The sequence below is a fragment of the Merops nubicus genome, unplaced genomic scaffold (assembly GCF_000691845.1).
Source record: "Merops nubicus isolate BGI_N331 unplaced genomic scaffold, ASM69184v1 scaffold19567, whole genome shotgun sequence".
Lineage (NCBI taxonomy): Eukaryota > Metazoa > Chordata > Aves > Coraciiformes > Meropidae > Merops > Merops nubicus.
In genome coordinates this window covers 47,932-63,396 of record NW_008621250.1, presented here as the reverse complement: position 1 = coordinate 63,396, position 15,465 = coordinate 47,932, and the positions used below count along the sequence as shown (strand labels likewise).

At 41.0% G+C, this 15,465-nt stretch overlaps 1 protein-coding gene across 1 annotated transcript in view; it reads right to left on the bottom strand.

Annotated features, from left to right (window-relative positions):
* The window catches only part of UNC13B (unc-13 homolog B (C. elegans)), a gene marked incomplete at its 3' end in the record, with an annotated part of 78,794 nt that overhangs the window by 18,342 nt on the left and 44,987 nt on the right, over positions 1-15,465 (bottom strand). Inside the window, exons 13-18 of the mRNA XM_008944419.1 lie at positions 14,714-14,864; positions 13,686-13,754; positions 10,790-10,879; positions 9,199-9,333; positions 8,266-8,399; positions 7,218-7,303 (exon numbers count right to left, since the gene is read on the bottom strand). Of these exons, the coding sequence (XP_008942667.1) occupies positions 7,218-7,303; positions 8,266-8,399; positions 9,199-9,333; positions 10,790-10,879; positions 13,686-13,754; positions 14,714-14,864 (665 nt within the window). The remainder of the gene's footprint in view (positions 1-7,217; positions 7,304-8,265; positions 8,400-9,198; positions 9,334-10,789; positions 10,880-13,685; positions 13,755-14,713; positions 14,865-15,465) is intronic.

Below are 15,465 nucleotides of genomic sequence, written 5' to 3'. Positions count from 1 at the left end.
ATTTTGGCAGCAGGCAGGAGGTTCTTGGTGGTGGACCACCGAGGCTCTGGAGTTTATTTCTTTAGCTCCGATTAATACTTCCATTTGTTAAAGACTTTTTGGTTGTCAAAGCAATAAAAATAAAGCAATCACTTACTGCCTCTGCATTTAACGTAAGACAGTCCAAATTTCATCTTTGCAGGAAACAAATCAAGGAGAGCAAATATGTTGATTCTTCAATATAGGAAAAGGCAATACCAACACGTTACACTACATCCCTGAGTTAAGAGTAGAAAGCACCAAGTTCTTCAGAGTTTGACACTGTGAGTCACAAGCAAGTTCAAATGAGCCACACAGGATCTGGAGCATTCCTGATCCCCATTTTGGAAAAATTCATAACATCTTTCATTCAAAAGGCAACTGTTTTCTTATTTGTATTGCCTTCCTGAACACATCCACTGAAATGACCCTTAGATATCTACCTGCTGCTGAGCCTCTTCCTCCTGCCAGGTTTCATCATGTTTTTGCACCCTGGTTATGTCAGGACAATGCAGTTCTGGCCTGTATGATGCATGTAACTCCACATGACCCTTCCCACAAGCCTATGGTGCTAAAGCACTTGCCACATACCTAGATCTATGTTTCTGCAGACATATCACTCTGGACCCTTTCCCTCTCACAAGAAACGTATGTTCCATGTCTTCACTCAAGGCCCTTCACAGCCTATGTCCACACTACCACCTTTCAGCAGTGAACTCCTACCTCTGATCAGCCCAAAATCCCTGCTTTTAAACTACTTGTTAAGTTTGTTGTAAAGCATCTCAGTGCTTTCTCCCAAGCCACTCCTCATGTGCTTTCACAGGCAGCTCCTTCTACTGCAGTGCTTTTCTTCAAAGTCCTCCTTGAAAACAGTAAAATTAATTCCTTTTTCTTGATGCTAAGAGGACTCGGCAGCCAGCTTTTGCCTGCACTGTGATCCTGAATGAGCAGCTGACCAGTTCTCCACCACCACTCTCTCATGCTGCCTGTCTGTATCGACCTCGTTCTACTGCCTCACTTCAACAACATGAATACACTTTGTGCCAGGCTTCTCTGTCTGCTCTAGCACAACAGCAAGCTGCTAGCCCCATAACTATAGCGTGAGATATGAGAGTGAAACATTCCTGATTTTGCCTCAGGATCATGTTTTTTTCCCCAGAATTTAACTTCAGGCTCATATTCCTACATTTTATGTGGTTACCTCATTATTGATGTAACTTTCCAAGGACGTCACTGCTGACATGTAGACAGGATGCAACTATCTAACAGTGGAAGACCTTCTCTTAATTCTGAACGGCTTTAATCTAGGATTTCAGCACAAGTATCCAGTAACAGGGTACCTATATGCACACATAAGCAATACATGCTACAGATATCAGCAAAAGATATGTCTTAATGATGTAAAATAGCCCCAGCTTTCTAATCAGTTACCTGACAGATAAGCTTATCTTACCATATCATCATCTATTTTCACATAAATGTGAATTCTTGTAACTACTGAAAGAAAGAAGTTTCTTATTAAGGAACTTCTACATCTCTCTTGAGGCTTCAACAACATGCACAAGAATAAAGGCCAAACAACTTAAGAATTATCCAACTGAAAACACAAACAATTTTTCATGCATAATTATACCATAAGCCTTGTCAGCTCCCAAGTTGTGGAACACTCCAGTGAGTCGCTTAAAAAACTCTGTAACAGTGTAATAGAGATCTCATCCTGATTCACATGTAGCAGATCCACACAGACACAATCTCAATAAAATGAAACTCAATCTTTGTTTTAAAGAAATTAAAATGTGCAGTATCTGAGAGACATAGTCCCCAGGGGCAACAGGTCAATGGAAAAATTACTTCACATGTACCACTGATTTCACATGTACTACGATCCTCTGCTCTGCACAGGGAATTTTCTTGTACTGGAGCCAAGGAAAGTCCATTCCCATTTCACATTAATATATCTAGCATCTTCCTTGAGCACTAAGGAAGTATAAGCACACTCAGTGTCACAACTGCTGACCTCCCTCAAGAACAATTGCACAAGGAAAGGCAAAGCTCCCTTGGCAGACCTAAAACTGGAAACAAACACTGCAATAACCATGCCCACTCAGCATGCCTTGATCCCTGTGAGAGTGAGGAGATCAATGGACAATTATAACTTCATTAACTTTGATACACACTGCCACCCAGGTGCTGCTTCTGCATGGGGAAATCACTGTTTCTGGAGAGTGACTTGAAAGAAAAAAGGACTCCAATCAGATTTGTTTCCTCAAAATTAAGCAGTGCACTAAAAGCAAGTAATTCAAGGCTTTTCCTATTTTTTAGGACATTTAAAACATTACTAAGTTGCAGAAGAGGAAGATGCAAAGTAGCCACAGAAGCATAAGCCCAAGGACTGCTACTAAGACTACCTAGCCAATTAAGCAGTAAAGAGGGGCTTGGCACCAAGAAGGTAAACTACAGGCAAGTAAAAGAAAGGAGAGATCTTACCACCATAAAAGAGAACTTTACGTATGCGAAAGAAAGGTGGGGCTTGTGACAAAGAAGAGACAAAGGTGAACTGTAACAGCTTAAACATGCTGGAGGATAAAGCCAACAAAGCCCCCAAACCCCCTTATCCCCAACAGCTCATAACATCTGCCTTCTCCTCTTCAGAGAACCCTGCACAGTTTTGATCAGCTGCTTCTTTTATATGTTTAAGAGCACTTGAAGGTGACATGGAAACACACCTGCCAGAGGTGTACTTTGAAAACCGATTTTAGAAAAAAAGTGAAAAGTATGGGATCCATCAGTCTTACCACATTTCCGTTCTGCTTTATAACCTGCTGGCTTTTAAAGAGCTTAGCAGCAGCAAGAGCAAAAGAGGGCACAGATATTTTGAAGCAACTGCTGTGTTTTATCCTGAAAAGACCATAGAGTTCTGTAAGTCTCTCATAGTTCTCTGTAAGTTTCCTCAGCAGATTTTCTCAGCAAACCATTATCCTCTGGAGAAGAGCTTTAAGGGTCACTGAGGCCATATTATTGGACATTAATAGGGAACTGCTTCCTAGCAGCACATTGTCTAGTGACCTGTCCAGTTCTATTTCTCAGGAAGAGAATGGGACTTCCACCACATCCTTAATCCATGGATTTTCTCCTCGATTGTCAGCCTATTTTCCATGGGTTAACTTCTGGTAAATAATGTAGAATTTCTGCACAGAGACTCTAATAGGTACTTAGGCTGTTGAAGCACTAACACTTTAGACAGCTGGCATCTGTGCATTTGATCCCCCTTCCCCTTATTGGAAATGACAATGTGGCAGAATGATTTATCTCAATCCTGCCCACCAAATTTATTCAAGTCTCTCTGCCTATCAGATATGCTTCCAATTTGCAATTCTTCTAATGTGTCCAAAGAAGATTAAATGTTGCTGTCAAGGAAGACACTGATTTTCTGTTACTGTTTTTTAACGTTTTCCGAGTAAATGAAGAGCCAAAGCCCTCTTTACCTGGAGTGTTTGTGCTTCCTGGGTCACAGAGGTTTCACAGAGGACAGTGATAAATCTACTAAATCTGAGTACCAGTGGATTAACAAGGAGTCTGTGCAGCTGCTGAGCACTGGTCAGTGTCCCAGAGGTGGACACATCATCCTCTATACTACAGTATCTCCAGGCTAGCATGATCTTGCCAGCCAAACCTGGGCCACATTACATGTCTATCTGATATGTTTCATTCTTGGTTTGATGTGGAACAAGGGACATTTCTCAACATCTCATTGTACTGCATTCACAAGCGACAAGGGGAGGGCCAGGTCTGCTGTTCATGGTGCCCTGAGCAGTCACTGCTTTTAGAGAAGGACAAAACAAAGCAAGTGTGGTAGATCCTGGAGCTTCTGCTGTGCTCAGAAGCTGAGTCTCCTTAGGGCAGACAAAGGCATAAGACAGCTCTGCAGTGCACTTGCCTTCCAACAGTCAAACACACTGCTGTCGTGCCTATTGCAACCAGCTGCTGCACATGTTCTAAACAGAAAATGGGCATTTTGTTTGTATGACTTGAATATTCTACACATCAGCAACCTAACTCTTCAGAAGGCTGCCCAAAGAACATGTGCTGCAGCACCCACAGGCTAGCAAGACTTTTGATTCTGAAGCTCCTGAGAACTGTATTCTAGGTATAAATCAGCATTTATACATTTCCCTGCACAGGGTGCACGATGCACGCAGGCGTAAGCTCTGGCTGGGAGAGGCACCCGTGGTGCCACCCGTGGGGAAGAGGAAAACAACTCATGCAGCCAGGCACTGCTCTTGAGTTCAGAGAAATCCCTACCCCTCTGAGCCTCCCAACTCTCCTTGACACTGCAGACTGGAGAGCAATGTGGAAGCATCAGGGTGGAAGGAGGGAGGACTTGTTTCACACAGCCAGGCCCGCACTCTTTTTACACCAAAGCCGTCATATGGCCTCGAAGAAAATTCACTGCAACTGCAGAGTGGAAGGGACAGAGATCCTCAAGAGTGATTCGTATCACCCCAGACAGAAAGGAAGGAAGGGAGCCACATGTGAACTGGAGCTCTGACTTCAGCAGTTATTATTCATCAGACATACCCAGGACTGCCCAGAACTGCTCAGCGTATCAGGTACCATCACAAAAACCAACTGGAGAGACTAGTCAGAACAGGAGTCTCCTTGCAGCACATACCCTCCATTTCTGCAGCAGCAGTACAGTCTTCCGAGTCTTCTCTGCGAATCTGCTCATCACGGGCATAAAACTACAGGACACTAAAGCTAATACTAGCTACTACATCCAAAGGAGTAAAATATGGGTACCAGATGAAAGTCTTTGCCTACAAACTTTACCAAGAAGCATGAACTTACCACTTGGTGAGGTGAATGAGCTCATGTTATCCAGAACTTCGGAACAGAACATAAGGAAAAACACCATGAAGAAAGTTAGAAGCCAGTGTTATGCTCTGGGTTCTTGTGCACATTATCTCCACAAAACAGATTAGGTTTTGTTGCAGAGAGCTGTTGATGTATATAGGTCCTGGAGCACACCAGAAATGTACTCAGGGATTACTCCACAAACTGGCAAATACACGAGTATGAAACTCTTGGTGTAGTTAAAGTGGTAGGGAAATGAGTAACTCAAGTGAAGAAATGACAGAGACAAGAGCTGTGGACAGCTAATCTAATCGTCATCCTTCACATCACTTAATCTGTTTCCTTTAATCCTTTTTTTCCCCTCATTTAAAAAAAATGCATAGAGCTAATCCAATCATCTATATTTAAAATATATGTAGTAAGGTCTGTAATTGAATTATTGTAGAGCTTGCTCTAAATGTTATCTTCATAAGTTTCTAGAGAGCAAAGCAGTGAGGAATCATGCTTGCCTCAAACAGAATTCTGCACCCTGAGGATTTCTTGAATATATATTGGGAAGAGATAGATAGTAACACAGACTCTATCACTGTTCAGTCCTCCTGAGGGACTTGCACAGCTGGGCTACAAATACATGTAGGATGCATTTTTTTTGTTCAAAATGCAAACCTTTTGCTGCCCAGCAGATACCTTCGTGTCAGCTTTCCTCACCAAGAAATACTTTGAAGGGAGATACCCTTTCAGCAACTATTTGCTATGGACTGGTTAGCTCATGAATAGAAACATCAGGCCAACCTTTGTCTTATGAAGCTCTTAAGTGACCAAAAGGATGTCAGGAAAACCTAAAATAAGCCCATTCACCAGGGAGGACAGAGGTAAAGGGCAAATATTAGATGTGATCAGAGAAAAATCTGGGAGGCAGAGTTAACCTGGACACCAGCGATCAAATAGAACCATTTAAAAGAGAAGAAAAAAAAAAAAATTGGTCAAAGTGATGTCCCCTTTGACAGTAAAATTCACAGTCAGTCAGTAACTGTTTTGCAGCTGCATTTTGGTAACAGGGAAATGGAATATTAGAAAAGTCAACAGCTAGATCTGGACAGATCAACGTCTTATGGCTGCTGATAAAGGAGGAAGATGCAGCACTTTTAACACATAGAAAAGCAGACTGCATTATAAATTCCTGAGGGTGAGCACACAAGGGTAAATAAGGACAAAATGAAAGGGGAGCTAAAATGGCTGGCCAGAGCACACTGTTTCCAGGGAAAGTGAACATGAAATTACTACAGTTGCCTTATCTCTAACACACGAGCAAGTAGTGACAGTCACGACAAGAGACTGTTCAACATAGTTAGTAGGTCTCAGTCAGTTTTTGCAGTGTCTGTTCTTACATCAACATGACCTTGCAAGGCAAAGGCACTGTAGGGTAAAGGCATATATAAAAAGTGCCTAACACAGAAGTGAGAATATGTCATCCAGACCTGCTGAATTCAAGCCTAGAGCTGGCAAAGTGTGTTCCCCCACAGCACAGTCTCTACCCCTGTTGTGTTGACAGAGACTAAGAAATAGGTAGTCAAACTTCTTCACTTACAGAGCAACCATCCAGACTGTTCTGAAGAACAAAATGCAGGAAACTGTCTTACTGCCAGCATTTTTTTTATAACAGTCTGAAGGAAGACTCTAATAGGCCATCACTCCTGTAAGTGATCTTAGATCAAACTGGGGACAAATGGATTGAGCATAGTTTTGTGAATGCCCAAAAGCAGTAGCTGGACTTGGTTCTGGAATATGAACACAGCTGGCATGCCATATGCAGCACTGACACTTCTGTTTTATCACCTTATAGATAATCATAAAGCCTGATCCTGAAAAACACTAGAAAAACAACAGCTACTGAAGCTGCAGAAGCGATGGGAGCTGGATGTTTTCTGACCTTTGTAAGGAAATTATTTCTGGTGGTGTTCTAACAGCATGTTTCTGCCAAGGGCTTAGACTGTTTACATTGCACCATCCAGGGAACTACAGACATGGTACAACCCAGAGTTGAACTGCTTCCCCAGTCCTTTCTACCATTTCACATTGCAGAAAGAAGCTGCTGCTTACCTAAGCCATGGTATCTTGAGGTCAAAGTGAGCTTCTGGTTCCAAACCAGCTGGGATGACAATAAACAGCTTGCAACCCAGCCTGACACAAGTCTAGAGCTCATGCAGATTTCAGTCTCAATTTGCACCCATAAAGCAGCTGTCCACAAACCACTAGAAATCCCTTCTCCAAATAATGGTTAAGCCTTACTTACACCCAATGGGTGAGAACAAGAGATCATCAACAGCAGTGAGGAACTGTCTTACCTTCCATGGCATATTTCATATCCTGGGCAAAAAGACTCCACATCACCTCTGCACTGATCTTCCCAACAGCGAGCTCCTGAGGAAACCTGAGGGGACATTTGAGAAAGGCTTTGGCATTTATCAGAGCAAAGGGCCCTTCTTTAATCAGCTCTGAGATAAACTAGAAATTGAAAAGCTCAACATTACGGATGTTTCCTTCATCCTAGATAAATGACCAGGTGGAAATTGAAGATCACAGACTGGAGGACTCTGTGGTATAGATTAAATAACCTGAAAACAACATATCTGTTGAGACTGGTTTTAACTCTGAACTCCAGGCCCTGGACGTCTCTTCTAGAAGAGATGCCTACAATAAGTTTGGTAATGTGATCTCAGTGCCCTTGCAACTTCTTCCCTCTTCTTGTCCAATTTTTTTTTCCCCACTTTTTTTTTTCCTAGGGTTACTACACAGACAAGTGAACAATAATCAGGTGTGCCTGTTGTGTTTAATCAATGATCACTAGGGTATAATCTAGCTCTTTGTGTATAGTATCTTTTCAGGTAACTCCCCCTCTCCTGCCCCGTGGGACTGCTGCAGGAATACCCACCATTTAAACAGTCCAGTTTCAAGCTCCTTTCCAGTGCAGTGCCAACCCCACCCAGTGCAATCTCCCAGTGCTGCACAGAACACCACCTTCCTAAACCACAGCATAAGCTGTTATCACCATGGCACCACAGTCTGCATTAATGTGCATCTCAGAACTGCTCAACATCAGAAAAAACCAAAAGAACTCTCACCCCATTTTCAGGTGCCTCCCTGAGTTCAGGATTGTAATAATCAGGGTGTTTGTGTTCGAACGCCATCGTTACTGAACCTTTTGAAACTCTTCCATCCCAATCAAAAAGAGTTATTTATATAGACAGAGACAGATAAGACAGAAAGACAGACAGACAAGATAAGTACTTCTATAAATACACAAGTGGCAGAAGAGATAGAAAGCAGTTCAACAAATAAAGCAGAGCACACAGAGACTAGCATTAGCCCATACAGGATATAGAAGATTCTTACTGATTCAGGACTGGGGTATAAGAATTCTTGTCCTCTTCTATGATGGAAACTATCAAAGTGATGAGCTTTGGCCAGAAATCCAGGTTCCTGATGCTGGGGCCCTGTTCCTCAGGAGGAAGGTCCTGGTTTTTGTTCTGTGAAGGAAGCCAATGTGAATTTAAAGGGGAAATAAAAACCTGGAAAATGTAGATCACTATGTAAACAAAAACCTCTAATTATCCGTGGACTCTTCCTTCCCAGGAGTTTACAATTACTAATATCTAGTAGCAACCTGTGCGACCTAATGCAAGACACAGTAACACACTGAACCATGTTGCTTACCAGTGGCCTCTGAACCCCAGCAACCTTTACTGTGTCGTTTTCCACACCAAGAACAGGTCAGACTCCAGAAGACCTCCTGAGACAACATTTGCGCTAAGCTTGCCCCAAACAATCACTTTTTAGGCACCAGGGTTTATGACTATATCCCCATTGACATGCTGTGTGTGCATTACTGCAGAGTGGCCAGCAGAGCTCTTATGCATTAGAAAACAGTTTGTGTCGAGGTATCTCCCAAGCCCAGTGCTGGACACTGGGTTCTAGAAAACAAGATAAAATTTCACTGCTTGAGGTTTACCTAATGCTAAAGACACTTTTCTTATCAGTTGACATTTGCTCTAGCTGGCTTTTGCTCAGTGAAAGTTGCATCAAACCCTCCCTTTGCAAGTAAATGCTCAGGAAATAACTGAATTTGGCAAAATGAATCATAATTAGTGTAAAACAATTATTATCCTCCACTTACTAATTAGCATTCATCAGCTGATTACAAGTTTTGTGCGTTCAGAAGATAAGTCACTATTTTATTTGTGCTAGCTTTTTACATCAATTAGTATTCTTGTTATTATCTTAAGAAAATCAGAAACTCAGATTTCTGATTGCTCAGCAGCTACTCACGGGATCTGTCTGGTACTCGCGACTGTACAGCTCATGACAGTTGTTGAAAATGTACTCATAGGTGGAGTTGAGGCAAGCTTTTACACAGTCCTTCACCACCTGGCTGGCTCGGGGTGGACTCTGAAGCTCCTGGACCTGGCAAAGAGACAAAAGAGAGTCAAAACAAAGCACTGTTCCCAATTCAAATGGGGAAGGAACAAGTCACTGGTTTGGAAACTACACAAGACTTGGTGGGTTTGCTTTTCTCACAGCAACTTGTGCTATTAGTGACCTGGAAACATGAACGTGTTGCTCCCCTCAAGCACAAACCAGCAATGACAATACTTATGTCCCTGCAGGGTCTTTTGGAGAATAAAAGAAATTTTGAAATGCCAAGGAAGATTCTTGAGAATAAATACATCACATGGCTTGATGTGTATTTTCTGAGCCAAGTATACACAGATTCTGCTAAATTAGAGGATTTTGCTATGAAGCCAGAGAGTAATCTATACCAACACAGCAAGAATGTGCAACAGACTAGCTAAGCACATTACATCTCATCCGGAAAATCTTGCTGAAGACTCACTTACATGCCTCTAAATGCAGTTTCTTTAAGGATAACTTTCATCACAAGCTTTATTCAATTTTAAAGCACACCAGAATCCTTAGGGGCATGCCAACTGATACACCTTCTCTTGCAAAAACAGCTCTTTTCACTGTTTCACTCTTGTGTTGCTTTAGAAAAACACTGCAGGGTTACTTTAAACTAAGATATGCAGCCATCGCCCTGTGAATAAAACCATGATCTGAAACAATTTTGATACTGTCACTATCTCTAAATTTTTTCAAGGTATTTCTATAAAGCACAATTTCAATACATGTTGCCTGAATGAACACTTCCAAAGTAAAGTTCTACATCACTTACCCTAGAGCTTCAGAATAAAATTGTAAGCATTTCCTGAAATAGCTCCAATTAAAGATTTGCTTTGGTTCTGATAAGATAAAAACTACCAAGTAATATGCGCTAACCTACAACAGTATTTTAAATAAAGTTTAGAAACAAAAACGAGGAATTAAAAATAATCTCATTACACATTGCTAGAACAAAAAACTTAGCCACAGAACCAGCACATTAGCATTCATAACAGCACTCTTGGATGTCTACTGAGAGATACTATCCCATTTTATTACCTTAGCCTCCAAGAAATAAATTTAAAAATATTTACTAGATAAAAGACGGTGAATAGATGGTAGTGACTGAAAAATTTTCCAGACAGCTTTATTAGGAAAACCTTCCTACTGCTAGTAAGAAAAGAAAATTATCTGCCTAAAACCAGATAATTTTTTTCTTTTTTTTTTTTTTTTTTAAATTCTTTTGTGCTATACATATGACTAAAAAAACCCAGGAAAATCTCCAACTTTCACCTTCATGATGCAAAATACAGCAAAGTAAAGAGAAAATGTGGATGCTTATTACACTGTCAGCAGATGATCACTATATCCCTCAAGTGTCTGAAGCACAATGACACGAAACAATGGCTTAAAAATGGGAAATCAAGTCCTGTAGCAGAAAGAGAAGAAGCCCTGTTCCCACCCCCAGGCATAACACTACCTTCATCCTGAAGAAAGTGATGCTGGTCAGCAAATCCACTGTAGACTTCAGGTCTTGCAGCCGTTCACGGCTGCTGGCTGGGAAGTTATTCTGTTGACAGAAAAGGGAAATCCTGTTGGAAAGCACACTCAGATCCACACAAGGCTTCAAACATGTGCTAAATAAGGAAAGTGTCTTGGAAACGTTTCCTGCTTGAGAAGCTTGTACCAGTCAAAACAATGCTCAATAAATAGGGCCCTATTGCTGCAGAAGCTTATCTGTTTGCTTAATTAAATAGCTTCTTGTAGAAATTTAAAGTTTGTGGATGCCAGAAGATTGACAACCCTTGGTGGCAAGAAATCTTTGGCTGCAGAAGGAGCAGGCAGAGAGCAACAGCCTCACCAGCAGCAGCCATGGCCTCTTGCTTGAGGTTTCTTGTGCAGACCCTTTCCTTTCTGCACTCACTGCTTCATTTTTGGCTTCTCTTCTTAGACACCAAGATGGGGTGTATAAACAAACTTTCCAGAGAAACAAACTGGACTGAGAAGGAGAAATGAGCACTGTTCCCTCTGTGAAGTCATTGCAGCCACTCAGTACCCTGTAAGATCCAACCTGCCAAGATAACCACCTATCCTCCAGCACCTGCTTCACGCTAATGCATTTATTTTACTTACTCTACCCACCACGACGCTGCCTATACCCATAGCTTCCTCTTCCCCTTCCCAGGTTCTCCTGAAACTAGAAGTCTCATTGTCCCTTCCCAATACACCACATGCATGTGCATTTATTATGCATACGTATGCATGTAAATGCAAAATGATGAATGGAGCAAGCTTCGTTTCTTGCAAGAGACTCTTTCTGACCTCAGGCACTGTGCCCCTTCCTACAGTCCCACTCCTCCCTTCCTGCGTCCTTCAACAACGTTCATGTTGCTCAGCATGTTCTTACATTCAAGCTGATATGATTGGTTTTGCTGCAAGTAAAATAGCAAAGGCAACTTTCACTTGGATTGTCTCTTCATATTTGTACATTCAAAAATTACTAGAGACAAAGGTAAAAAGGGCAGAATAGAATAAGTTTTAATGTATTACTGAAGACTTGCAGAAAAATACAGTCTCGTGACAGCAACTGAGTACTGCTGCAGTTGAGCTAACCACTGCAAGCAATTTAATGCTCCTTATAACAATTTGTAGACACTCATTCCTAGACAACTCTACTTTTATAAAGTTACCGTGTCCACACATGGACTCCCTGGCACTTGGGGTATTTACCAAAACCAAACGTTTCCATGGGTCAAGAGTAAAACAAAAACCATTGAATGAATGCTGGCCACAGAATGCATGTTCTTGATTAGGAATAATAATCTGGAAAAAATAACATTATCTACACTGAAATTCAGCCTTCTCTATGCTTACGTCAGTTAGCGACCAACCAACAAAAAGCACAGCTGCCATGCATACAGAATAACTGCACTTGCTGACAAAATATTTTTCAAAATAATTATTCAGAGGGTGACTTGGAGGCACTCCTGAGAGGGCTCCACCTTTCCCCTCCTCACCAGCCACCCTGCTCTGGAAAAAACACACACTGGTTTGACACTTTCTTTTTCACAGATCCACACCACTGGTTATTCATTGTTTTAAGTGCTTGCAAACATCTTGATTAAATTAGGGGAATAGCGAGGCTTAATCTGGGTAATTTCAGTTGTAAATTGCCATCTCCTGTCTGGAAAGCTGGAAACTAACACCTTTTTACTTCCAGACCTTAACCTGCCCTTCAGGGGGACTTAAAATAATTACTAAGAGCTCCCAAATAGCTTCAGCCATTTCTCAAAATATACTGCCAATTAGATAACATCTGAATTATTTAAACTACACAAATCTTTCCTGGCCCTTTATGTAAGATCTTACTTGTTTGTCCAAAGTTTACTTGCAGTAACCACCAGAAAGCAGCTTTTTCTGAAGACCAAGGAATAAAAAAGGCATCACTAGTTCCTATTGCCACTGGCTGATAATTTTCCCTCTGCAACTTCGTGACCAGTGCTCTCTTTAGACTTTCTCTTGCTAGTAATGTGGTTTTAGAATAGCTCTTTACATATTCCTTTTATCTTCTTTTGCACCTTGCCCCTTGTCCTCCTAATGCACTTTTTCTCTTAACCTTCTGCTGTCTCCCTCCTCTATATGTTTTACTGTGTTTCAGATATATGCACTAACCAGAAGAGGACCTACTTTTAAATAAATAAATAAAATCAAAGCTCACATTTTGCCACCATTTAATTTTTTTTAAAATGAATTAGTCATTAATTACACAAATAGCAAAGAATTAAAAAAAAGCCAAGCCACATGAGAAGAATCTGTCAACTCTAGTGTGGCAACAAAACAAACGAGAGGCTTTGAGAAGCCTGATGGACCCCTGCCAACATTCAAAACTCATCCCTTCACAAGGCGCTGAAGCTGGGGTGAGGTCTCAGCTTCAGAGCCTATTTTGTAGATCCAGAGTCAGGGACAGTGATTTGAGCTTGCCAAATCTAAAACAAGTGACAACATGTAAGATTTACTAGGAGAGAACAAGTCTGTTTTCCCTTTGTAGGTAATATCTGCAGAAGCTGAAAAGAATAATTCAGATTAACTAATCCAATCTAACTTGTATTTCTGGGAGAGTATCAGGGATGAGCACAGTTCACAGTCTTTAAATTATTTCAGAAGTCTTTAGGATGTTATAGTGGAAGAAAAAAAAAACCATGGTTTAAGTTTTATCCATGAGGAACACAAAATAGTGTATTTCAGCAACAAGCTTGTTATGACAATTCCATAAGACACACCTACCCAAAAGGTTAGAAATGTAAGAGGAAACCAAATAGTGTGTTTCCCCTCTGCCCACCAGAACGCCTGAAAGGATTCTGTTTATTCACACTCACCCTGTACATTGAGAGATCAATCCGAAGTGAATTATGAAGCTGGTCCAGAAGCTTCACAAATCGTTCTTTCTGTTCAGCAGAAAACACCAGTAAACATCACATATCATCACTGTCCAATCAATGTTCAGAGTAAACAGTAGGATAGCAGGGAATTATTGTCAAATCTTAGGAGAAAGGGAGGAAGCAATATGGATGCATAGTATTGTGCAAACTATTTTCTTTCAGTTCTTGGATTTACTCTTATACTGTAACTGTTTCTGAAATCTGTGTGACTTAATAATAGTCAGAGAAATCCTCCATTATCATCCTGAAGTAGAGGCAGAACAAAAACTCCTCCGACTTCTAATGTGTAATTTGCACCAAACTTATATCTAAGAGAAAATATTTATTCAGAGATGAATAAAGGAACAAGCAGAAAAGGGCCTAATTCAGAACAATGAGACAGCTCCAAGATCTTATCTATTAGTTCAGTGAAAGTATTACATGCTTCACTTGAAGATGTCTCCATACTGGCTTCTGACTTGGCATTGCAAACACCTCCTCACTCAATTTATAAATTCTCAGTCTGATAGGAATCATCACCTTTTCCGAATACTTTACTAGCATGCTCAACTCCACCACATTATATGAAAAACATATTAACTACTAGGGGGATAGACTTGTTTTGTCTTCTTAAAGTTGCTGTTTTTAAAAATAAGGTTTTGAAATTATCAGATCACAGGGTATATTTTATCAACAGCATCATCATGCAGAGCTTAGTATTATTTGCTCGTTCCATACCATTTGTGCTCCAGTGTAATCTGAACACAAAGAATAAACAACACAATGCATTACACTAATGAATTTCTAAAATGTGTGATGACGACAATAAATCCATGCTCTTTGTCCAGTCCATAAGAGCTCCACAGCTTCCAACTCCTCATAGATTTAATATTCCTTAAACAGAACAAGTTATTTATCAACAGCCAGAAGCACCATAGGCAAACTACGGACGTACAATTTTACCATCACCAAACACACAAACATACCCCAAAATTGGAGGCTGCAAAGCGATCCGAAGCAGACACATTTGTGGAGGCAGTGGTGTGCGCATAATAAGCATTGATATTGGCAAGTAAGGTGCTCATCACAGCTGGCACGCCTGGGCACATGTATTTAGAGGAGAGACATGCAAAATGCCTGCAAAAGGATGGTTCTGTAAGTCATTCTGGTCTCTTCTGTGTAGCACAATTTGACTATTCGTTTAAAAGCCCCCTTGCTCCGACGGGCATTATGAAGAGATGGAAGTCATGTTTTCTCCCTTCCTATAAGAACTCCAGCATCTCAGAGCTTTTTCAGAAAAATGCCATCTAGACAACAGATGTACTTGAAACATGAGAAATTTATCCACTACAACCTTTTCAAGATTATAAAATAGCTTCTCAACTATTTGTTGCCAACAGCTTGTAACTTCAGTGATAACCCGAGTCCTGATACCAATTCCTAGACACAAGGAAATCCATACAATTTGCTGCCACTCAAGGCAGCCACAGGTTCTGAGGTGGCATGAGGCAGTAGCAAAGACCACAAATTAGTATTTCTGTGCTGCACTGATACATGAGTCCTTGGGGCTAACACCTCCAGCCTGCAGGAAACATGCATGCTTGTTTGCATTTTCCCATTGAACTGCTCTCACTGAAGTGCAAGGAAACCTCCTGCAGGAAATATCAATATTATGCCAGAAATGTTGAGGCTTGTGAAATGATTAAAGAATCAAAGAAAATCTGCTAGGCGCTGGGGG